Source organism: Ranitomeya imitator, chromosome 2, assembly GCF_032444005.1.
Source record: "Ranitomeya imitator isolate aRanImi1 chromosome 2, aRanImi1.pri, whole genome shotgun sequence".
In the NCBI taxonomy this organism is placed as follows: Eukaryota; Metazoa; Chordata; class Amphibia; order Anura; family Dendrobatidae; genus Ranitomeya; species Ranitomeya imitator.
The window spans coordinates 109,033,831-109,060,169 of record NC_091283.1 but is presented as its reverse complement, the minus strand read 5'-3'; the positions used below and the strand labels follow the sequence as shown (position 1 = coordinate 109,060,169).

The window sequence follows — 26,339 nt, the reverse complement described above, 5'->3', positions numbered from 1 at the left end:
GCTGGATAGTTACCAGCCATGCCCCCCTCTTTCAGTATCCCATTACTTTGCTTAAGCGGTGTGCCAGCACGATACCACACAAATAGTTTGGGTCGCATCCTCTGCTTGATCCACTTCCTTTAGAACCCTGTCTATGTTTAAAAAAAAAAAAGGGATAAAAATTCCTTAGTTCAGAAGCACATGACTTACATGTTTTAAACCTCTACAAGGCTTATCATAACAACAGTGTAATTTAAGAGCTTAAAGGAGTATTCTCAAGTTATTAAATTGCTTTAATTAGACAGCATGAAAATAAGCAGGTTTGCAATTGAGTTCATTTTTTTTCTATCTGCTGTCATTCTCCTGCAATGAGAGCTTTTATCTTTCATAGTGCACAGCTGGTTCCATGGAACTCGGCCACTATCAACAGCTGAATGTGTTAGGCTACTTTCACACTAGCGTCGGAATCTCCCCGTCGCAATGCGTCGGGCAGAGATTCCGACGCTAGCGTTTGACGCACTGCACAACGGAAGCAGCGGATGCATTTCTACGGCGCATCCGCTGCCCCATTGTGAGGTGCGGGGAGGTGGGGGCGGAGTTCCGGCCGCGCATGCGTGGTCAGAAAAAGCGGTCCGTCAGGAGCAAAAAACGTTACATTTAACGTTTTTTGCTCCCGGCGGTCCGCCACAACACGGCGCAACCATCGCATGACGGTTGCGACGTGTGGCAAAGCGTCGCAATGCGTCGCTAATGTTAATCTATGGGGCAAAAACGCATCCTGCAAACAACTTTGCAGGATGCGTTTTTTGCCATAAACGACGCATTGCGACTTCTGGCAAAAGACGCCAGTGTGAAAGTAGCCTTACAGTAAAACTTGTGCTGAGCTTTATAGTTCTATTAATACTACAACTCTGCTACTCAACAGAACGGTCACTCCAGGAGGAGAGCCCGCCGTCCCAGAAATTAAGGAGACTGTTCGAGACTCTCAATAGATAACTTCAGAATACCCTTTTAACCCCTTTCTGCCATTAGACGTACTATTCCGTCCATGTGGGGTGGGCCCTACTTCCCAAAAACGGAATAGTACGTCATAGGCGATCGGCCGCGCTCACGGGGGGAGCGCGGCTGATCGCAGCCGGGTGTCAACTGCTTATCGCAGCTGACATCCGGCACTATGTGCCAGGAGCGGTCACGGACCGCCCCCGGCACATTAACCCCCGGCACACCGCGATCAAACATGATCGCGATGTGCCGGCGGTGCAGGGAAGCATCGCGCAGGGAGGGGGCTCCCTGCGGGCTTCCCTGAGACCCCCACAGCAACGCGATGTGATCGCGTTGCTCCGGGGGTCTCCTACATTCCTCCCTGCAGCAAGTCCCGGATCAAAGATGGCCACGGATCCGGGTCCTGCAGGGAGGGAGGTGGCTTACCAAGTGCCTGCTCAGAGCAGGCACTTGGTAACGCTGCAGCGCTCTGAGACAGATCGGTGATCTGTCAGAGTGCTGTGCAAACTGGCAGATCACCGATCTGTATTGTCCCCCCCCTGGGACAAAGTAAAAAAGTTTTAAAATTTTTTTACAAGTGTGTAAAAAAAAAAATAAAATAAAAATTCCTAAATAATGAAAAAAATATATATATATTATTCCCATAAATACATTTCTTTATCTAAATAAAAAAAACAAAACAATAAAAGTACACATATTTAGTATCGCCGAGTCCGTAACGAACCGACCTATAAAACTGTCCCACTAGTTAACCAGTAAACACCGTAAGAAAAAAGAAAAAAAAAAAAGACAAAAAACAACGCTTTATCATACCGCCGAACACAAAGTGGAATAACACGTGATCAAAAAGACAGATATAAATAACCATGGTACCGCTGAAAGCGACATCATGTCCCGCAAAAAACGAGCCACCATACAGCATCATCAGCAAAAAAATAAAAAAGTTATAGTCCTGAGAATAAAGCGATGCAAAAATAATTATTTTTTCTATAAAATAGTTTTTATCGTATAAAAGCGCCAAAACATAAAAAAAATGATATAAATGAGGTATCGCTGTAATCGTACTGACCCGAAGAATAAAACTGCTTTATCAATTTTACCAAACGCGGAACGGTATAAACGCCTCCCCCAAAAGAAATTCATGGATAGCTGGTTTTTGGTAATTCTGCCTCACAAAAATTGGAATAAAAAGTGATCAAAAAATGTCACGTGCCCGAAAATGTTACCAATAAAAACGTCAACTCGTCCCGCAAAAAAGAAAGACCTCACATGATTCTGTGGACTCAAATATGGAAAAATTATAGCTCTCAAAATGTGGTAACGCAAAAAAATATTTTTTGCAATAAAAAGCGTCTTTCAGTGTGTGACGGCTGCCAATCATAAATATCCGCTAAAAAAACAGCTATAAAAGTAAATCAAACCCCCCTTCATCACCCCCTTAGTTAGGGAAAAATTAAAAAAATGTATTTATTTCCATTTTCCCGCTAGGGTTAGGGCTACAGTTAGGGTTAAGGCTACAGTTAGGGTTGGGGCTAAAGTTAGGGTTAGGGTTTGGATTACATTTGCGGTTGGGAATAGGGTTGGGATTAGGGTTAGGGGTGTGTCTGGGTTAGAGGTGTGGTTAGGGTTACCGTTGGAATTAGGGTTAGGGGTGTGTTTGGATTAGGGTTTCAGTTATAATTGGGGGGTTTCCACTGTTTAGGCACATCAGGGGCTCTCCAAACGCGACATGGCGTCCGATCTCAATTCCAGCCAATTCTGCGTTGAAAAAGTAAAACAGTGCTCCTTCCCTTCCGAGCTCTCCCGTGTGTCCAAACAGGAGTTTACCCCAACATATGGGGTATCAGCGTACTCAGGACAAATTGGACAACAACTTTTGGGGTCCAATTTCTCCTGTTACCCTTTGGAAAATACAAAACTGGGGGCTAAAAAATAATTTTTGTGGGAAAAAATTTTTGTTTTATTTTTACGGCTCTGTATTATAAACTTCTGTGAAGCTCTTGGTGGGTCAAAGTGCTCACCACACATCTAGATAAGTTCCATAGGGGGTCTACTTTCCAAAATGGTGTCACTTGTGGGGGGTTTCAATGTTTAGGCACATCAGTGGCTCTCCAAACGCAACATGGCGTCTCATCTCAATTCCTGTGAATTTTGCATTGAAAAGTCAAATGGCGCTCCTTCCCTTCCGAGCTCTCCCATGCGCCCAAACAGTGGTTTACCCCCACATATGGGGTATCAGCGTACTCAGGACAAATTGTATAACAACTTTTTGGTTCCAATTTCTTCTCTTACCATTGGGAAAATAAAAAATTGGGGGCGAAAAGATAATTTTTGTGGAAAAAAAAAATGATTTTTATTTTTACGGTTCTGCATTATAAACTTCTGTGAAGCACTTGGTGGGTCAAAGTGCTCACCACACCTCTAGATAAGTTCCTTAGGGGGTCTACTTTCCAAAATGGTGTCACGTGTGGGGGGTTTCAATGTTTAGGCACATCAGGGGCTCTCCAAACGCGACATGGCGTCCTATCTCAATTCCAGCCAATTCTGCGTTGAAAAAGTAAAACAGTGCTCCTTCCCTTCCGAGCTCTCCCGTGTGTCCAAACAGGAGTTTACCCCAACATATGGGGTATCAGCGTACTCAGGACAAATTGGACAATAACTTTTGGGGTCCAATTTCTCCTGTTACCCTTTGGAAAATACAAAACTGGGGGCTAAAAAATAATTTTTGTGGGAAAAAATTTTTGTTTTATTTTTACGGCTCTGTATTATAAACTTCTGTGAAGCTCTTGGTGGGTCAAAGTGCTCACCACACATCTAGATAAGTTCCATAGGGGGTCTACTTTCCAAAATGGTGTCACGTGTGGGGGGTTTCAATGTTTAGGCACATCAGGGGCTCTCCAAACGCAACATGGCGTCCCATCTCAATTCCAGTCAATTTTGCATTAAAAAGTCAAATGCCGCTCCTTCGCTTCCAAGCTCTGTCATGTGCCCAAACAGTGGTTTACCTCCACTTATGGGGTATCGGCGTACTCAGGACAAATTGTACAGCAAGGTTTGGGGTCCATTTTCTCCTGTAACCCTTGGTAAAATAAAACAAATTGGAGCTGAAGTAAATTTTTTGTGAAAAAAAGTTAAATGTTCATTTTTATTTAAACATTCCAAAAATTCCTGTGAAACGCCTGAAGGGTTAATAAACTTCTTGAATGTGGTTTTGAGCACCTTGAGGGGTGCAGTTTTTAGAATGGTGTCACACTTGGGTATTTTCTATCATATAGACCCCTCAAAATGACTTCAAATGAGATGTGGTCCCTAAAATAAAATGGTGTTGTAAAAATGAGAAATTGCTGGTCAACTTTTAACCCTTATAACTTATAATTTTGGTTCCAAAATTGTGCTGATGTAAAGTAGACATGTGGGAAATGTTACTTATTAAGTATTTTGTGTGACATATCGCTGTGATTTAATTGCATAAAAATTCAAAGTTGGAAAATTGCGAAATTTTCAAAATTTTCGCCATATTTCCGTTTTTTTCACAAATAAACGCAGGTAATATCAAAGAAATGTTACCACTATCATGAAGTACAATATGTCACGAGAAAACAATGTCAGAATCACCGGGATCCGTTGAAGCGTTCCAGAGTTATAACCTCATAAAGTGACAGTGGTCAGAATTGTAAAAATTGGCCCGGTCCATAACGTGCAAACCACCCTTGGGAGTAAAGGGGTTAAATAGCTCATGCAGGAAGTGACAACCACAACATTCATCACTAACACAACTTTTACAATAAAATGTACCCGCTGTAATACTACCCATGTTATGTATAAATGAATGTAGCCGATAAAGGTGGCAGAATATTGGCTACACAACCCATAAACTGAGCATTACAATCTCCCAGCACAGAAATGTGGCTCATCCCAATAAAATCCAGCTTTCCCTTGCTGAAATACGCAGCCATTTGTTAGAATATCGTGCAGGAGACACCTCACACTTAGCGGTTTAGAAAGAGGTAATCGTTCACCAAAAGGAGGGGATTGGTTCAGGCTCCTATTAGCCGTGAAACGTATTGGATTTTACTCATGTAGATCGGGGCTGCTGTTCCATGTCCCCTCCTGTATTAGCTACCGTGTGTAAGCCCTTACATTACACTGTTCTAGCGCTATCACTAAGGACCCACATAGAAGTTTGAAACGTGTAGGAAATTTATTTCTGAACTATGGAATTTCTCACATTTTTTACTAAAGCACTTGGAATATATTTAAGTTTTACACGTCCTTTTTTTTGTGGATGCTCAAATTTCCTGTTCTTCTATTACAACTGCGTGCATCAGACAACTGGACAGGGAAATGTACAGCATTGGAAGGTTCCTAATAATCCGGCAGCAGAGCTTGCTGACAGCGGGAAGGACCGTGATATTACAGCCAGTTATAAAGAAATAACTAACAAGTACTACCTACATTCTATGTCTACATAAAAAAGCCAGCTCATCATAAGTCTATTTCTTTTCAAAGCAGCATCACTGCCTGGGATGGCATTTTTAGAATAAGATCCAACTTTAACCCCTTTACCCCCAAGGGTGGTTTGCACATTAATGACCGGGCCAATTTTAACAATTCTGACCACTGTCCCTTTATTAGGTTATAACTCTGGAACGCTTCAACGGATCGCAGTAATTCTGACATTGTTTTCTCATGACATATTGTACTTCATGATAGTGGTAAAATTTCTTTGATATTACCTGCGTTTATTTGTGAAAAAAACGGAAATTTGGCGAAAATTTCGCAATTTTCCAACTTTGAATTTTTATGCAATTAACCCCTTCATGAACCAGCCTATTTTGACCTTAAAGACCTTGCCGTTTTTTGCAATTCTGACCAGTGTCCCTTTATGAGGTAATAACTCAGGAACGCTTCAACGGATCCTAGCGGTTCTGAGATTGTTTTTTCGTGACATATTGGGCTTCATGTTAGTGGTAAATGTAGGTCAATAAATTATGTGTTTATTTGTGATAAAAAACGGAAATTTGGCGAAAATTTTGAAAATTTCGCAATTTTCACAATTTGAATTTTTATTCTGTTAAACCAGAGAGTTATGTGACACAAAATAGTTAATAAATAACATTTCCCACATGTATACTTTTACATCAGCACAATTTTGGAAACAAAATTTTTTTTTGCTAGGAAGTTATAAGGGTTAAAATTTGACCAGCGATTTCTCATTTTTACAACGAAATTTACAAAACCATTTTTTTTAGGGACCACCTCACATTTGAAGTCAGTTTACGGGGTCTATATGGCTGAAAATACCCAAAAGTGACACCATTCTAAAAACTGCACCCCTCAAGGTGCACAAAACCACATTCAAGAAGTTTATTAACCCTTCAGGTGCTTCATAGCAGCAGAAGCAACATGGAAGGAAAAAATGAACATTTAACTTTTTAGTCACAAAAATTATCTTTTAGCAACAATTTTTTTGATTTCACAATGGTAAAAGGAGAAACTGAACCACGAAAGTTGTTGTCCAATTTGTCCTGAGTACGCTGATACCTCATATGTAGGGGTAAACCACTGTTTGGGCGCACGGCAGGGCTTGGAAGGGAAGGAGCGCCATTTGACTTTTTGAATGAAAAATTGGCTCCACTCTTAAGCGGACACCATGTCACGTTTGGAGAGCCCCCGTGTGCCTAAAAATTGGAGCTCCCCCACAAGTGACCCCATTTTGGAAACTAGACACCCCAAGGAACTTATCTAGATGCATAGTGAGCACTTTGAACCCCCAGGTGCTTCACAAATTGATCCGTAAAAATGAAAAAGTACTTTTTTTTCACAAAAAAATTCTTTTAGCCTCATTTTTTTCATTTTCACATGGGCAACAGGATAAAATGGATCCTCAAATTTGTTGGGCAATTTCTCCTGAGTACACAGATACCTCACATGTGGGGGTAAACCACTGTTTGGGCACATGGTAAGGCTCGGAAGGGAAGGAGCGCCATTTGACTTTTTGAATGGAAAATTAGCTCCAATTGTTAGCGGACACCATGTCGCGTTTGGAGAGCCCCTGTGTGCCTAAACATTGGAGCTCCCCCACAAGTGACCCCATTTTGGACACTAGACCCCCAAAGGAACTAATCTAGATGTGTGGTGAGGACTTTGAACCCCCAAGTGCTTCACAGAAGTTTATAACGCAGAGCCAAGAAAATAAAAAATCACTTTTCTTTCCTCAAAAATGATTTTTTAGCCTGGAATTTCCTATTTTGCCAAGGGTATTAGCAGAAATTGGACCCCAAATGTTGTTGTCCAGTTTGTCCTGAGTACGCTGATACCCCATATGTGGGGGTAAACCACTGTTTGGGCGCACGGCAGGGCTCGGAAGGGAAGGCACGCCATTTGGCTTTTTAAATGGAAAATTAGCTCCAATCATTAGCGGACACCATGTCACGTTTGGAGAGCCCTTGTGTACCTAAACATTGGAGATCCCCCACAAATGACCCCATTTTGGAAACTAGACCCCCAAAGGAACTAATCTAGATGTGTGGTGAGGACTTTGAACCCCCAAGTGCTTCACAGAAGTTTATAACGCAGAGCCATGAAAATAAAATAAAAAAATATTTTCTCAAAAATGATGTTTTAGCCTGCAATTTTTTATTTTCCCAAGGGTAACAGGAGAAATTTGACCCCAAAAGTTGTTGTCCAGTTTCTCCTGAGTACGGTGATACCCCATATGTGGGGGTAAACCACTGTTTGGGCACATGCCTGGGCTCGGAAGTGAAGTAGTGACGTTTTGAAATGCAGACTTTAATGGAATGCTCTGCGGGCGTCACGTTGCGTTTGCAGAGCCCTTGATGTGGCTAAACAGTAGAAACCCCCCACAAGTGACCCCATTTTGGAAACTAGACCCCGTAAGGAACTTATCTAGATGTGTGGTGAGCACTTTGAACCCCCAAGTGCTTCACAGAAGTTTATAACGCAGAGCAGTGAAAATAATAAATATGTTTTCTTTCTTTAAAAAATTCTGGGCTAAATAATTATTTTTGTTTTCCCAAGGGTTACAGGAGAAATTGGACCACAAAAGTTGTTGTCCAGTTTCTCCTGAGTACGCTGATACCCCATGTGTGGGGGTAAACCACTGTTTGGGCACACGTCGGGGCTCAGAAGTGAAGTAGTGACTTTTGAAATGCAGACTTTGATGGAATGGTCTGCGGGTGTCACGTTGCGTTTGCAGAGCCCCTGGTGTGCCTAAACAGTATAAACCCCCCACAAGTGACCCCATTTTAGAAACTAGACCCCCCAAGGAACTTATCTAGATATGTGGTGAGCACTTTGAACCCCCAAGTGCTTCACAGACGTTTACAACGCAGAGCCGTGAAAATAAAAAAACATTTTTCTTTCCTCAAAAATGATGTTTTAGCAAGCATTTTTTTATTTTCACAAGGGTAACAGGAGAAATTGGACCCCAGTAATTGTTGCGCAGTTTGTCCTGAGTATGCTGGTACCCCATATGTGGGGGTAAACCACTGTTTGGGCACACGTCAGGGCTCGGAATTGAGGGAGCACCGTTTTTTTTTTTTAAACTCATTTATTAATTTCAGAGTAGACAAACATTGCACATATTACATTTATCATTATTAAACATACCATCAGATACAAATGATTACAAAACATCATCGCATCCAAAGTTCAGAGGTAATAGACTGTGCATGTTGAATCACTAGTACCTATAAAATACCTACTATACAACTTAAACAACTTCAACCTTTAGTAATAAGTCGCCAAAAGAGAACAGATTCAAGTTTGCTCTGCAACGATGTCCCTAAACCACATGCCCTCCCTCCCGTGCATATATCTAATCCGCGCAGACTACAGAGTATGATGAGATGAGTTCCATCTACCCCAAATTTTTTCGAATTTACCTGGGCACCCTCTATTATGGTACAGTGTTCTTTCATATGGGATAACCGAGTTCACCAGGTCAATCCAAGCTCTGAGAGACGGGGAGGAGCTACCCATCCACCTTAATGCCAGTACCTTTCGTGCTAAGAAGAGCGCTTCTCGAAGGAAGATCCCAGTATGGTGATCCCAGGTCTCTGTATCCCACACCCCAAATAGGCAAGTCAATGGTTCAAGTGGGACAGGGATTAACAATAAAGACGTTAACAATGTCGTGACTTCTTTCCAATAGTGAAAGATTACCGGGCACCTCCATATCATGTGGATAAAATCCGCATCATGCGCGTGACATCGTAGGCAGTCTGACGTCTGAAGGCGGCCCATTTTAAAAAGTCGTGTCGGAGTCAGATAAGTGTGATATATAATATATAGCTGGGTCATCCTATTGTTAACTGAGGGAGAAACTTTAGTTGGAGATTCCAAAATATCTTCCCATTCCTCTCCCAGTGTATCGGGAAGGAGTCCCTCCCATTTTTTTTTTAAGGAGTTAATAGTGAGCCCATCTCCCACGGATAATAGATATGTGTATAAAGAGGAGATGAGTCCCTGAGGACCCTGTGATTTGAGAATGCCTATAAGGGGTAAAGATGAAATTGCTCGACTTGCACCTGTATTTCGCATATGTGACTGGAAAGCTGACCTCAGCTGTAAAAAACGGAAGAATTGAGATCTTGGGATATTGTAGGTATCCCGCAATTGCTCAAAAGACACAAAAACATCCTGGTTATATAAATTACCTACCGAGAGAACACCATATGAGATCCAGAACTCAGTAGATGGGTGATTTAGTAATTCTGGAAAATAACTATTATACCACAGTGGCATTTCGGCTATTATATCTGTACATTTAATAACTTTTTTAATTTGCCTCCATATTAATCTCGCTTGTCGAAGCAATGGCAGCAAACGGGGAGCACTGACTTTCTCCATTTCCAAAAAACCCAGTGGACAGTCAATCCGGGCAGAATGGATTATATGGCTTTCTGAATTGGGTAGGGGGTTGCTAGGCATCCACTTGCTTATCGCCCTAGCCTGCCCGGCAAGATAATATAGATAAAAGTCTGGTAAGGCTGCCCCTCCCCCCCTTGTCGGTCTCTGTAGAGTAGATAGCTTGAGTTTGGGTCTAGTCTTCCCCCATATAAAGGACGTGGTCAGGGAGTTTAAGTTTGCAAAGAAAGATTTGGGTATTGGCACAGCACTATGTTGGAGACAATAATTAAATTTGGGGAGCAATATCATCTTAACTAAATTAATGCGACCTGCAACGGAGAGAGGGAGTTTGCTCCAAGTTATGAATTTAGATTTGGCCAGGTCCAATAGTGGATAAATATTAAGTCGTAGGTCCAGCTGACTATATTGAGACATATGTATTCCTAGATATTTGAAATTGGAGACTACAGGTAGTGACGAGAGATTTTTGAGACAGGGCATCGGCGCATGAGACAGAGGCATCAGAGCAGATTTATCCCAATTTATATAGAGACCAGAGAATTTGCTAAAATTATCTATAGTCGTTATTACTCGTGGTAGTGTTTCTTCTGTTTTATCCATAAATATGATCATATCATCAGCATATAGACCGATGGTATCCATACGATCCGCAATACTTATTCCTTTGATATCCGTGGAGGACCTTATGCGTATTGCCAAGGCTTCTATCGCGAGGGCAAAGAGGGAGCACCATTTGACTTTTTGAATACAAGATTGGCTGGAATCAATGGTGGCGCCATGTTGCGTTTGGAGACCCCTGATGTGCCTAAACAGTGGAAACCCCTCAATTCTACCTTCAACACTAACCCCAACACACCCCTAACCCTTATCCCAACTGTAGCCATAACCCTAATCACAACCCTAACCGCAACACACCCCTAACCACAACCCTAACCCCAACACACCCCTAACCCTAACCACAACCCTAATTCCAACCCTAACCCTAAGGCCATGTGCCCACATTGCGGATTCGTGTGAGATATTTCAGCATCATTTTTGAAAAATCCGCGGGTAAAAGGCACTGCGTTTTACCTGCGGATTTACCGTGGATTTCCAGTGTTTTTTTGTGCGGATTTCACCTGCGGATTCCTATTGAGGAACAGGTGTAAAACGCCGCGGAATCCGCACAAAGAATTGACATGCTGCGGAAAATACTATGCAGCGTTTCCGCGTGGTATTTTCCGCACCATGGGCACAGCGGATTTGGTTTTCCATAGGTATACTTGGTACTGTAAGCCTGATGGAACACTGCTGCGGATCCGCAGCTAAATCCGCACTGTGTGCACATGGCCTAATTCTAAAGGTATGTGCACACGCTGCGGAAAACGCTGCGGATCCGCAGCAGCTTCCCATGAGTTTACAGTTCAATGTAAACCTATGGAAAACAAAAATCGCTGTACACATGCTGCAGAAAAACTGCACGGAAACGCAGCGGTTTACATTCCGCAGCATGTCGCTTCTTTCTGAGGATTCCACAGCGGTTTTACAACTGCTCCAATAGAAAATCGCAGTTGTAAAACTGCAGTGAAATGCGCAGAAAAACCGCGGTAAATCTGCCATAAATCCGCAGTGGTTTAGCACTGCGGATTTATAAAATCCGCAGCGGAAAATTCCGCAGAGGACCAGAATACGTGTGCACATACCGAAACCCTACCCCTAACCCTACCCCTATCCCTAACCCTACCCCTAACCCTACCCCTAACCCTAATTCTTACCCCAACCTTAGTGGAAGAAAAAAAAAAAATCTTTATTTTATTATTGTCCCTACCTAGGGGTGACAAAGGGGGGGGGGGGGTCATTCAGTATTTTTTTTATTTTGATCACTGCGATAGGTTTTATCGCAGTGATCAAAATGCACTTGAAACGAATCTGCCGGCCGGCAGATTCGGCGGGCGCACTGCGCATGCGCCCGCCATTTTGGAAGATGGCGGCGCCCAGGAAAGAAGACCACGGGAGGCTCGGTAAGTATGATGGGGTGGGAGGGAGCACGGGGGGGTGGATCGGAGCATGGGGGGGTAAATCGGAGCACGGGGGGGTGCATTGGAGCATCGGGGGTGGATCGGACTGCAGGGGGGGTGGATCGGACTGCAGGGGGGTGGATCGGAGCACGGGGGGGTGGTTGGAGCACAGGGGGGTGATTGGAGCACGGGGGGAGCGGACAGGAGGACGGAGGGGAGCGGAGCAGTGTAAAGGACAGATCGGAGGGCTGGGGGGGCGATCGGTGGGGTGGGGTGGGGGCACATCAATGTTTCCAGCCATGGCCGATGATATGGCTGGATTGTAATATTTCACCAGTTATAATAGGTGAAATATTACAAATCGCTCTGATTGGCTGTTGAAAGTGAAACTGCCAATCAAAGCGATCGTAGCCACGGGGGGGTGAAGCCCTGGGCTAAACTACCACTCCCCCTGTCCCTGCAGATCGGGTGAAATGGGAGTTAACCCTTTCACCGGATCTGCAGGGACGCGATCATTCTGTGACACAGCATATGCGTCACAGGTCGGATTGGCACCGACTTTCATGACGCATACGCTGTGTCACAGGTCGGGAAGGGGTTAAATCACAGAGATATGTCACACAAAATACTTAATAAGTAACATTTCCCACATGTCTACTTTACATCAGCACAATTTTGGAACCAAATTTTTTTTTTTGTTAGGGAGTTATAAGGGTTAAAAGTTAACCAGCAATTTCTCATTTTTACAACACCATTTTTTTTTTTAGGGACCACATCTCATTTGAAGTCATTTTGAGAGGTCTATATGATAGAAAATACCCAAGTGTGACACCATTCTAAAAACTGCACCCCTCAAGGTGCTCAAAACCATATTCAAGAAGTTTATTAACCCTTCTGGTGCTTCACAGGAATTTTTGGAATGTTTAAATAAAAATGAACATTTAACTTTTTTTCACAAAAAAATTACTTCAGCTCCAATTTGTTTTATTTTACCAAGGGTAAGAGAAGAAATTGGACCCCAAAAGTTGTTGTACAATTTGTCCTGAGTACGCTGATACCCCATATGTAGGGGTAAACCACTGTTTGGGCACATGGGAGAGCTCGAAAGGGAAGGAGCGCCGTTTGACTTTTAAATGCAAAATTGACAGGAATTGAGATGGGACGCCATGTTGCATTTGGAGAGCCACTGATGTGCCTAAACATTGAAACCCCCCACAAGTGACACCATTTTGGAAAGTAGACCCCCTAAGGAACTTATCTATATGTGTGGTGAGAGCTTCGAACCACCAAGTGTTTCACTACAGTTTATAACGCAGAGCCGTGAAAATAAAAAAAAAAACTTTCCCCCCAAAATTATTTTTTAGCCCCCAGTTTTGTATTTTCCCGAGGGTATCAGGAGAAATTCAACCCCAAAAGTTGTTGTCCAATTTGTCCTGAGTACTCTGATACCCCATATGTGGGGGGGAACCACCGTTTGGGCGCATGGGAGGGCTCGGAAGGGAAGGAGCGCCATTTGGAATGCAGACTTAGATGGAATGGTCTGCAGGTGTCACATTGCGTTTGCAGAGCCCCTAATGTACCTAAACAGTAGAAACCCCCCACAAGTGACCCCATATTGGAAACTAGACCCCCCAAGGAACTTGTGTTTCTATAAAAAAAACCAGTAGCGCTTCAACCCTTAAGAAACTCGGCAGCAAGTAATGATACAATTCCACCTTTTTGTATCGTAATCTATATACAAAATTAAAAAACAAGTAATACCTGCGCTGAGTGACAAAAAATCCTCCAAACCACACAATTTATGTTGTTAAAAAGAAAGAATATTTATAGGTTACCATACCAGAATAACCAGAGAATAACCGCGGTATGGATAAGTGTCCTATTTCATAGGATGCCAGGAGCGTTTTGTTTATCAAATAGGTAAATATAACAAATTGTTACCTTTGAATAATCAGTGGAGTTAACCGGCTCCTTGTGGTGATCTTATTGGATCCTGTCCATTGCATCCATAATATGAAAGAAACTGGCAAGCTTCCTGCAGTTGTCCTATTAGGCTATGTCCACTGCGGTTTTTATCTTCAGGTAAAGCCACTCTGGATAAAGTCCGCTGCGTCCGTAGTTGCGGTGTGTGTCTTCAGGTGGAGCCGCTCTGTGCGCTGCCCCGGCCGGCGGCAGAACGCCCAAAGCACGCTCCCCGCTTGGGACTATTGAGTGCTAGAGTAGCCGCTGGGTCCTCTGCCGAAGCAGGACCTTCCGTGACGTCACGGTCACGTGAGTAAACACGTGACTAGGCTAAGGAGAGCAGCGAGGACCAAATCCTACGCGTTTCGGAACTACCGTGTTCCTTCTTCAGGGATGGTCCGTACTAGCAGCTCTCCATCTTCTGCCACAATGAATGCAGAAAATCATCATACTGAGATTATTACACAAAAAAAGAATAAACATCGTAATCATCCTTTTTTTCAGTTGGTTCAAAAAAGACAAGGAAAAGGGGGTGTAGGGGCGGGAAATATGCCCAAAAAAAGAGGAAATATAAACAAAAAGCACTAGAAAAAAGTGATCAACAGCAATGTACTATTTTTATTTGAGTAAGCACACTTTGGACACCAATGAAATCTCTTTATTAAATAAGGGACTAAAATATGCTCCAAATACAAAATTTGATAAGTTCCAAGCTTTTATTGGTATCAAACAATTTATGAGACAACTTGCTATAAAAAAATATTTTATGAAAAATCAGGTCTCTACTGCTAGTGTTACCTCATTTTCCTCCCCCAAGTCGGATCCATTTATTCACACAGCCAAATCCAACTTTAATCCGTCTCATGAGTATTCGGAATCATTTGAAGCCTTCCAAAAAAATGTCATTAGGGACATCAAGAAAGTTTCTGATAAAAGATGTTCCAAATTCAAAAATAATTTGACAAATGAGGAACGGAAGGCCATAAAACGGATTCAAGATGATAAGGAAATAATTATCCGCCCAGCGGACAAAGGGGGAGGTATTGTTATTCTGGATTCAGAAGACTATATGAAAGAGGCCCTACGTATACTTGGGGATAAACAAACATATAGTATTTTACCAAAGGACCCGTCAGAGGGATATATCCAAGAGATGAAGGTTTTGATTAAAAGAGGTTTCCAACAAGGGATCCTCAACAAACATGAATTTGAATTTATTAATACGGAACATCCACGAACTCCCTTTTTCTATTATCTCCCTAAAATACATAAAAGTATAATTAATCCCCCTGGGAGACCAATCATATCAGGGATTGGGGGTGTTTAACAGCCAACATGTCAAAATATGTGGATAGCCATCTACAGAAATTGGTTCCGAAACTCCCCTCGTATTTAAGGGACAGTACACATATATTACAAATTCTAGAGGATGTAGAATGGAAGGACCACTATATCCTGGGAACCCTGGACATCACATCCTTATATACAGTTATACAGCATGACAAAGGGTGTGAGGCTACTAAATTCTTTTTAGACACACAGGGGGATGTTCCTGGTGAGCAAGTGGAGTTCATTTTAGATTGTATGAAGTTTATTTTAACACATAATTATTTTAAACACAATGTGCACTACTACTCCCAGCAGTGGGGCACTGCGATGGGTACCAGGTTCGCACCGAGTTATGCTAATTTATATGTAGGGGAATGGGAGCATCATACCATTTATGTGGATGGCTCCCTTGGTGCGAACCTGGTACTCTGGCAGCGTTTTATTGATGATATTGTTTTTATTTGGGCTGGTGGCCCCAGTTTATTGTTGGATTTTATTACTAATTTAAATAAAAATTCGTATTTTTTAAATTTCACAGCGGTCACCAGTACCGTATCCATAGATTTTTTGGATCTCACTATTTTTATAGAGGATAAACACATCTGCACTAAAACTTTTCATAAGCCCACTGATGTGAATAATTATATCTCCTTGGGTAGCTGCCATCTCCCCAGTTGGCTAATGAACATTCCCAAGAGTCAGTTTATACGTGCGCATAGAAATTGCTCTAAGACACAGGATTTCAATAAGGAAGTGGACATCTTGACACAGAAATTTGTGCAGAAGGGATATGATCAAAACTCTGTCCAAAACTAAGGATATAATTGGAGGGATCCCAAGAACCCAATTTTTGAATAAAAATATAAGAGAGAAAGAAAAACAACTCCCATTGGAGATCACTCCTATTATTACACAATTCAATGCAAACACGTATCTTTTGAAACGTATAGTCAATAGACATTGGGACATACTAAAAGAAGACAAAATAATTGGGGAGAAGATTCCGGATCGTCCCAAATTTATTTATAGAAGGGCAAACAACCTGGGCAATAAAATAGCCCCCACTGTACCACATTCCCACGCTGTGAAGTCATATCCATCTGTCTATAAACCACCAGGTTTCTATCCTTGCCTAAAATGTAAATCTTGCAAATTATTAAACACCAAAAAACAATTTTGATTGTCAAATGCAAATACCAATTGGCATATTAAGGATCATATTTCCTGCAAGACTGAAGGGGTAATTTACGCCATTAGGTGCCCGTGTGATAAGATCTACGTCGGGAGGACGAAGCGTCCCCTACATGTAAGGATAAATGAACATCTTAGGAATATAAATAAAAAATAAAAAAATTCAGGGTCACCCTCTATCTAAACATTTCTTCACCTGTCATGGAAGTTCACCCAGTGGTACATGTATCACAGGTCTGAAAACTGTACCTAAAAGTTGGAGGAAGGGTGACTATATTAGACAAATGTCAAGAGAAGAAACGAAAATGATTTTTGAACTGGATACGTTGGCCCCAAGGGGCCTTAATAGCGAAGTAGAGCTGTTTGCGTTCACCAATTAAGGGCATTGCTAGAGCGCTGGAGGATATATAAGATGGAGAGCTGCTAGTACGGACCATCCCTGAAGAAGGAACACGGTAGTTCCGAAACGCGTAGGATTTGGTCCTCGCTGCTCTCCTTAGCCTAGTCACGTGTTTACTCACGTGACCGTGACGTCACGGAAGGTCCTGCTTCGGCAGAGGACCCAGCGGCTACTCCAGCGCTTAATAGTCCCAAGCGGGGAGCGTGCTTTGGGCGTTCTGCCGCCGGCCGGGGCAGCGCACAGAGCGGCTCCACCTGAAGACACACACCGCAACTACGGACGCAGCGGACTTTATCCAGAGTGGCTTTACCTGAAGATAAAAACCGCAGTGGACATAGCCTAATAGGACAACTGCAGGAAGCTTGCCAGTTTCTTTCATATTATGGATGCAATGGACAGGATCCAATAAGATCACCACAAGGAGCCGGTTAACTCCACTGATTATTCAAAGGTAACAATTTGTTATATTTACCTATTTGATAAACAAAACGCTCCTGGCATCCTATGAAATAGGACACTTATCCATACCACGGTTATTCTCTGGTTATTCTGGTATGGTAACCTATAAATATTCTTTCTTTTTAACAACATAAATTGTGTGGTTTGGAGGATTTTTTGTCACTCAGCGCAGGTATTACTTGTTTTTTAATTCCCCCAAGTAACTTATCTAGATGTGTTGCGAGAACTTTGAACCCCCAAGTGTTTTACTACAGTTTATAACACAGAGCCGTGAAAATTAAAAAATCTTTTTTTTCCCACAAAAATTATTTTTTAGCCCCCAGTTTTGTATTTTCCAAATGGTAACAGGAGAAATTGGGCCCCAAAAGTTGTTGTCCTATTTGTACTGAGTACGCTGATACCCCATATGTTGGGGTAAACCCCTGTTTGGGCACACGGGAGAGCTCGGAAGGGAAGGAGCACTGTTTTACTTTTTCAACGCAGAATTGGCTGGAATTGAGATCGGACGCCATGTCGCGTTTGGAGAGCCCCTGATGTGCCTAAACAGTGGAAAGCCCCCAATTATAACTGAAACCCTAATCCAAACACACCCCTAACCCTAATCCCAACGGTAACCCTAACCACACCCCTAACCCTAATACCAACCCTATTCCCAACCGCAAATGTAATCCAAACCCTAACCCTAACTGTAGCCTTAACCCTAACTGTAGCCTTAACCCTAACTGTAGCCTTAGCCCTGACTGTAGCCTTAGCCCTGACTGTAGCCTTAGCCCTGACTGTAGCCTTAGCCCTGACTGTAGCCTTAGCCCTGACTGTAGCCTTAGCCCTGACTGTAGCCTTAGCCCTGACTGTAGCCTTAGCCCTGACTGTAGCCTTTTTTTAATTTTTTTTATTTATCCCTAACTAATCATGTGAGGTCTTGTTTTTTGCGGGATGAGTTGATGTTTTTATTGGTAACATTTTTGGGCATGTGACATTTTTTGATCGCTTTTTATTCCGATTTTTGTGAGGCAGAATGACCAAAAACCAGCTATTCATGAATTTCTTTTGGGGGAGGCGTTTATACCGTTCCGCGTTTGGTAAAATTGATGAAGCAGTTTTATTCTTCAAGTCAGTACGATTACAGCGATACCTCATTTATATCATTTTTTTATGTTTTGGCGCTTTTATACGATAAAAGCTATTTTATAGAAAAAATAATTATTTTTGCATCGCTTTTATTCTGAGGACTATAACTTTTTTATTTTTTTGCTGATGTTGCTGTATGGCGGCTCGTTTTTTGCGGGACAAGATGACGTTTTCAGCGGTACCATGGTTATTTATATCTGTCTTTTTGATCGCGTGTTATTCCACTTTTTGTTCGGCGGTATGATAAAGCGTTGTTTTTTGCCTCGTTTTTTTTTTCTTACGGTGTTTACTGAAGGGGTTAACTAGTGGGCCAGTTTTATAGGTCGGGTCGTTACGGACGCGGCGATACTAAATATGTGTACTTTTATTGTTTTGTTTTTTTTTATTTAAAGAAATGTATTTATTGGAATAATATATATATATATAATTTTTTTTCATTATTTAGGAATTTTTTAAAAAAAATTTTTTTACACATTTGGAAAATTTTTTTTTTACTTTGTCCCAGGGGGGGACATCACAGATCGCTGATCTGACAGTTTGCACAGCACTCTGTCAGATCACCGATCTGTCTGAGAGCACTGCAGGCATCACAGTGCCTGCTCTGAGCAGGCACTTGGTAAGGCACCTCCCTCCCTGCAGGACCCGGATGTCGCGGGTGTCGAGGAAGGTAAGGAGACCCTCGCAGCAACGCGATCACATCGCGTTGCTGCAGGGGTCTCAGGGAAGCCCGCAGAGAGCCCCCTCTCTGCGCGATGCTTCCCTATACCGCCAGCCAGTGCCGGGGGTTAATGTGTCGGGGGGCGGTCCGTGACTGCTCCTGGCACATAGTGCCGGATGTCAACTGTGATCGCGTATGACGTTTTATCCCGTCGGTGGTCATACGGGCCCACCCCACCTCGACGGGATAGTACGTCATATGGCAGAAAGGGGTTAAAGTGAACCTGTCACGTGAAAAACCTGTAAATATGGGGTTAATCTACATGTTAATAAAATTTTGATTCAGCTTGACCCCCTCTGCCAGGAGGAAATTAACTTTATCCCTCCCTTTAGGATTCCAGACATGGAGTGGCGCTGGTGCAGCTTCATCAACTACTTTGTGTACAGTTAGCGGCGACTGTAACACACACACACACACACACACACACACCCTGCAGTGTTTGACAGCCAGCCCTAATGTTGCTGTCATTGTGGGGGGACGCTGTCCGCATTAGAACTGGCTGTCAGTCAATGCATTAGAGAGGGCACGGTTACAGCCTACGCTCTCCATACAGAGTGTGGTGACTGAACCCGTGCCGTATCTGAAACCGGAACACTACCGGGAGGAATAAAGTTAATTTTCTCCCAGCAAAGAGGCTTTAAGTGTAGGCGACATGCAGGTTCAAAACATTATTAACCTGCAGATTAACCACATATCTGCAGCTTAATTTTTTTTTTCATGTGTTAGGTTTGCTTTAACCCCTTTCTGACATCGGACGTACTATCCCGTCCATGTGGGGTGGGCCCCTATGACCATGGACGGGATAGTACGTCCAGCGCGATCGCCGGCGCTCACGGGGGGAGCGCCGCCGATCGCGGCCGGGTGTCAGCTGCCTATCGCAGCTGATATCCGGCACTATGTGCCAGGAGCGGTCACGGACCGCCCCCGTCACATTAACCCCTGGCACACCGCGATGAAAGACGATCGCGATGTGCCGGCGGTGCAGGGAAGCATCGCGCAGGGAGGGGGCTCCCTGCGGGCTTCCCTGAGCCCCCCACAGCAACGCGATGTGATCGCGTTGCTGCGAGGGTCTTACCTCCCTCCCTGCCTGTTCCAGACCCGGATCCAAGATGGCCGCGGATCCGGGTCCTGCAGGGAGGGAGGTGGCTTCACAGAGCCTGCTCAGAGCAGGCACTGTGAAGCAGCCTGCACTGCTCTCAGATCGGTGATCTGACAGAGTGCTGTGCAAACTGTCAGATCACCGATCTGTGATGTCCCCCCCGGGACAAAGTAAAAAAGTAAAAAAAAAAATTTTCAAATGTGTAAAAAAAAAAAAAAAAAAAAATTCCAAAATAATGAAAAAAAAAAAAATATTATTCCCATAAATACATTTCTTTATCTAAATAAAAAAAAAAAAAAAACAATAAAAGTACACATATTTAGTATCGCCGCGTCCGTAACGGCCCGACCTATATAACTGGCCCACTAGTTAACCCCTTCAGTAAACACCGTAAGAAAAAAAAAAAAAAAACAAGGCAAAAAACAACGCTTTATTATCATACCGCTGAACAAAAAGTGGAATAACACGTGATCAAAAAGACAGATATAAATATTCATGGTACCGCTGAAAACGTCATCTTGTCCCGCAAAAAACGAGCCGCCATACAGCATCATCAGCAAAAAAATAAAAGTTATAGTCCTGAGAATAAAGCGATGCAAAAATAATTATTTTTTATATAAAATAGTTTTTATCGTACAAAAGCGCCAAAACATAAAAAAATGATATAAATGAGGTGTCGCTGTAATCGTACTGACCCGAAGAATAAAACTGCTTTATCAATTTTACCAAACGCGGAACGGTATAAACGCCTCCCCCAAAAGAAATTCATGAATAGCTGTTTTTTGGTCATTCTGCCTCACAAAAATCGGAATAAAAAGCGATCAAAAAATGTGACGTGCCCAAAAATGTTACCAATAAAAACGTCAACTCGTCCCGCAAAAAACAAGACCTCACATGACTCTGTGGACCAAAATATGGAAAAATTATAGCTCTCAAAATGTGGTAACGCAAAAAATATTTTTTGCAATAAAAAGCGTCTTTCAGTGTGTGACGGCTGCCAATCATAAAAATCCGCTAAAAAACCCACTATAAAAATAAATCAAACCCCCCCTTCATCACCCCCTTAGTTAGGGAAAAATTAAAAAAATGTATTTATTTCCATTTTCCCATTAGGGCTAGGGTTAGGGTTAGGGCTAGGGTTAGGGCTAGGGTTAGGGCTACAGTTTGGGTTGGGGCTAAAGCTAGGGTTCGGGTTGGGGCTAAAGTTACAGTTAGGGTTTAGATTACATTTACAGTTGGGAATAGGTTTGGGATTAGGGTTAGGGGTGTGTCAGGGTTAGAGGTGTGGTTAGGGTTACTGTTGGGATTAGGGTTAGGGATGTGTTTGGATTAGGGTTTCAGTTATAATTGTGGGGTTTCCACTGTTTAGGCACATCAGGGGCTCTCCAAACGCGACATGGCGTCCGATCTCAATTCCAGCCAATTCTGCGTTGAAAAAGTAAAACAGTGCTCCTTCCCTTCCGAGCTCTCCCGTGTGCCCAAACAGGGGTTTACCCCAACATATGGGGTATCAGCGTACTCAGGACAAATAGGACAACAACTTTTGGGGTCCAATTTCTCCTGTTACCCTTGGGAAAATACAAAACTGGGGGCTAAAAAATATTTTTTGTGGGGAAAAAAAAGATTTATTTTCACGGCTCTGCGTTATAAACTGTAGTGAAACACTTGGGGGTTCAAAGTTCTCACAACACATCTAGATTAGTTCCCTGGGGGGTCTAGTTTCCAATATGGGGTCACTTGTGGGGGGTTTCTACTGTTTAGGTACATTAGGGGTTCTGCAAACGCAATGTGACGGCTGCAGACCATTCCATCTAAGTCTGCATTCCAAATGGCGCTCCTTCCCTTCCGAGCTCTGCCATGCGCTCAAACGGTGGTTCCCCCCCAACATACGGGGTATCAGCGTACTCACGACAAATTGGACAACAACTTTTGGGGTCGAATTTCTCCTCTTACCCTCGGGAAAATACAAAACTGGGGGCTAAAAAATAATTTTGGGGGGAAAGATTTTTTTTTTTTAATTTTCACGGCTCTGCGTTACAAACTGTAGTGAAACACTTGGGGGTTCAAAGCTGTAACAACACATCTAGATGAGTTCCTTAGGGGGTCTAGTTTCCAAAATGGTGTCACTTGTGGGAGGTTTCTACTGTTTAGGTACATTAGGGGCTCTGCAAATGCAATGTGACACCTGCATACCATTCCATCTAAGCCCTCATTCCAAATGGAGCTCCTTCCCTTCCGAGCCCTCCCATGCGCCCAAACAGTGGTTCCCCCCACAGATGGGGTATCATCGCACTCAGGACAAATTGGGCAACAAATTTTGGGGTCCAATTTCTCCTGTTACCCTCGGGAAAATACAAAACTGGGGGCTAAAAAAATAATTTTTGTGGGAAAAAAAAAAAAGGTTTTTATTTTTACGGCTCTGCACTATAAACATCTGTGAAGCACTTGGTGGGTCAAAGTGCTCACCACACCTCTAGATAAGTTCCTTAGGGGGTCTACTTTCCAAAATGGTGTCACTTTCAATGTTTAGGCACATCAGTGGCTCTTCAAACGCAACATGGCGTCCCATCTCAATTCCTGTCAATTTTGCATTGAAAAGTCAAAACGGCGCTCCTTCCCTTCCGAGCTCTCCCATCCGCCCAAACAGTGGTTTACCCCCACATATGGGCTATCAGCGTACTCAGGACAAATTGTACAACAACTTTTGGGGTCCAATTTCTTCTCTTACCCTTGGGAAAATAAAAAATTGGGGGCGAAAAGATAATTTTTGTGAAAAAATGATTTTTTATTTTTACGGTTCTACATTATAAACTTCTGTGAAGCACTTGGTGGGTCAAAGTGCTCACCACACCTCTAGATAAGTTCCTTAGGGGTCTACTTTCCAAAATGGTGTCACTTGTGGGGGGTTTCAATGTTTAGGCACATCAGGGGCTCTCCAAACGAAACATGGCGTCCCATCTCAATTCCAGTCAATTTTGCATTGAAAAGTCAAATGGCGCTCCTTCGCTTCCGAGCTCTGCCATGCGCCCAAACAGTGGTTTACCCCCACATGTGGGGTATTGGCATACTCCGGACAAATTGTACAACAATGTTTGGGGTCCATTTTCTCCTGTTACCCTTGGTAAAATAAAACAAATTGGAGCTGAATTAAATTTTTTGTGAAAAAAAGTTAAATGTTCATTTTTATTTAAACATTCAAAAAATTCCTGTGAAGCACCAGAAGGGTTAATAAACTTCTTGAATATGGTTTTGAGCACCTTGAGGGGTGTAGTTTTTAGAATGGTGTCACACTTGGGTATTTTCTATCATATAGACCCCTCAAAATGACTTCAAATGAGATGTGGTCCCTAAAAAAAAAAATGGTGTTGTAGAAATGAGAAATTGCTGGTCAACTTTTAACCCTTATAACTCCCTAACAAAAAAAAAATTTTGGTTCCAAAATTGTGCTGATGTAAAGTAGACATGTGGGAAATGTTACTTATTAAGTATTTTGTTTGACATATCGCTGTGATTTAATTGCATAAAAATTCAAAGTTGGAAAATTGCGAAATTTTCATAATTTTCGCCAAAATTCCGTTTTTTTCACAAATAAACGCAGGTACTATCAAAGAATTTTTACCATTGTCATGAAGTACAATATGTCACGAGAAAACAATGTCAGAATCACTGGGATCCGTTGAAGCGTTCCAGAGTTATAACCTCTTAAAGGAACAGTGGTCAGAATTGTAAAAATTGGCCCGGTCATTAACGTGCAAACCACCCTTGGGGGTAAAGGGGTTAACTGATTTCTTTGGTAGGGTATAAAAACATTGATACATCCTTAAAAAAAAGTCCATCAGTGTAAACACCAACGCCTTCCTGGTGCACATGGCGTCTTTACTGATAGTGTGTGAGTAAAAGTGCCGTGTGCATCAGAAACGTGTTGGTGTTTTCAGTGATGGACGGTTCTTGAGTGTAAAGATAATTTTATAATTTTCCAAATAAAGTTGAACATTTAATATTAGTTGAGCTGGATCCCTTCTCTGAAAAGTCCAGGTTATGGCCATAGAGGGACAGTAGTGGAACGATGAATAAGCTGTTAAATGAAAGGGAAATCCTCTTGCACAACATCCTGCCCTCACTTTGCGGCTGTGCAGTCTGTTTTCGGCATCTTTATTCCTAGAGGCAGATTACACTTGAAAACAGGCACAAGCGAGGACAGAAGGGAAGCATCTTCACAGTCTAGGACTTTTTCTTACGGAAGTGTTCCACAACTCCGGTCCTCAAGAGTCACCAACAGGTCATGTATTCAGGATTTCCTTATTATTGCACAGGTGATTGAATTGTTGCCTGTCCAGGTGATGCAATTATCACCTGTGTAATACTAAGGAAATCCTGAAAACCTGACCTTTTGGTGCCTCTTGAGGACCGAAGTTGGGGAACACTGTCTTACGGGAAGAACACCATTCCCTGTGAATACGTTACTACAATTTTGATATTTAGTACATTAAGTGGCTGTGACCATTTAAGTCACAGCCAAGCAGATCCAGCCTGAGATAGTTGTAGGTTTTGTAAAAACTGTAGTAAATGTACATATTTTTTTCTTTCTTTTAAAGACATGGCTACTCAAGGACAGAAGACGGTGCTGGTGGTTGCACATGGATCTGTCAAATTTGAAGGCAATAAACATCACTACTTTAACCAAATTTTCCTCTTGACGCTGCACACCACACCATCAAACAGCGTGTGGAAGATCGCAAGCGACTGCTTCCGTTTCCAGGATTGGGCGAACTCCTAGACTGGGGCTGTATGATATGGAGCGTCGGAGCTGGCCTGGATACATGGTGAAAGAAGAGACTTTAATAGGGGGATTTCTGAATTCGGTAGAGCTGACTTAAATACTTGAAGCCTGTAGCTTCTTTGAAATTTTTTTTTTTTTTTTTATACGACAACAACTTGACAATTGTCGTTTTTTTTCCTCATTGCTGTTTGTACATGGTGTGAATATTTCATGTTTCCTTTATCTATAACCGAAACATGACATTTTGTAACACAGTGTATATTTCTTACTGATGTAATGGTTACATGTTCAGAAACACAGCTATTAAGATACTAGACAAGACCTTTTTTTTTATAGAACTTTGGCTTTCTTGTCTTTATTAATATAGTTTATCAATTTGTTTCAAATTGTGTCCTATCCTACGAAAAACAGGAAAATCAAGTATATAGAAATCCATTCTTAGTAAAAGCACCTCATCCACTAGTTTGAGTGACCTCACACTTGGAGATGTTAAGTGGCTAAAAACCACGCCAACGTGCAAATTATTTCTCTTTTCTGGGGATAATCGTTGTATACCTGCAAACCAATCATTAATATTCAATTTACTAGCACATGTTAATGCAGTTTACTATTTACTAGCACGTGTTAAGTCAGTGTCCATTTTGGTGGAGTTGGAGTCAGTATAAAATGGACGGACTCCTAAAATATATAATAAATTGTTTTCCGTAGTACAATGCAGGATGTGCTGTAAATCATTCATAATAATTGGGAAAGTTATGAAATGTCCTCTAAATGTGTGTTCTGCTCCTGATCCGAGGATCTCGGCTTTTAGGTGAGATGAATCTGTGCTGCACTTTATGTACATGCTCAGTAGTGACCAGTGCTGTGGAGTTAAAGGGAAGGTGCCACCAGTTTTCTTGTATTTTGTTTTTTTGTGAAATTAAGCTTAAAATAGTAATTAAAATGTATTAATGCAATGTTTGCACTGTTTGCAAACATCTCTATATGAAAAATATTATATATTTTTCTACAAATATACATATTTACCACTAGGGGGAGCATTTTCCGTTTTAGACCTAAAGCAGCTATAGTAAGATTTAGCAGCTCTGCCCCAGGGATATTAGACCACCCAAAAGGGGAGGGAAATGGTGATGTCAGCAGTTACTGCCCCAATTTTGCTTCTAACAGTAAGAATGAAGAGCAGCATCACAGGGCAGCGCCATTTTGTGTGTGACTGCCCTGTGACCTGCTATCACCAGCAGTTACTGCATCAGAGGCACAGCTTGTTTACAGAGGAAGAGAACACAGTGGACTCAGCAGCATTTTTGTGAATAACATTCTTGCCATCCCCCTTTCCCCACCTTAATCCCTGTCCTGTCAGCTGCCCTGCTCTCTCTCTCCAGGTGTCACCTCCCTCTCTG

The 26,339-nt window shown here is 42.4% G+C and overlaps 1 protein-coding gene across 1 annotated transcript in view; it reads left to right on the top strand.

Annotated features, from left to right (window-relative positions):
• NXT2 (nuclear transport factor 2 like export factor 2) overlaps positions 1–25,654 on the top strand; it is a 34,939-nt gene extending 9,285 nt beyond the window's left edge. Inside the window, exon 4 of the mRNA XM_069747140.1 lies at positions 24,755–25,654. Within this exon, the coding sequence (XP_069603241.1) occupies positions 24,755–24,936 (182 nt within the window). The 3' untranslated portion in view covers positions 24,937–25,654. The remainder of the gene's footprint in view (positions 1–24,754) is intronic.
• Positions 25,655–26,339: the final 685 nt, after the last annotated feature.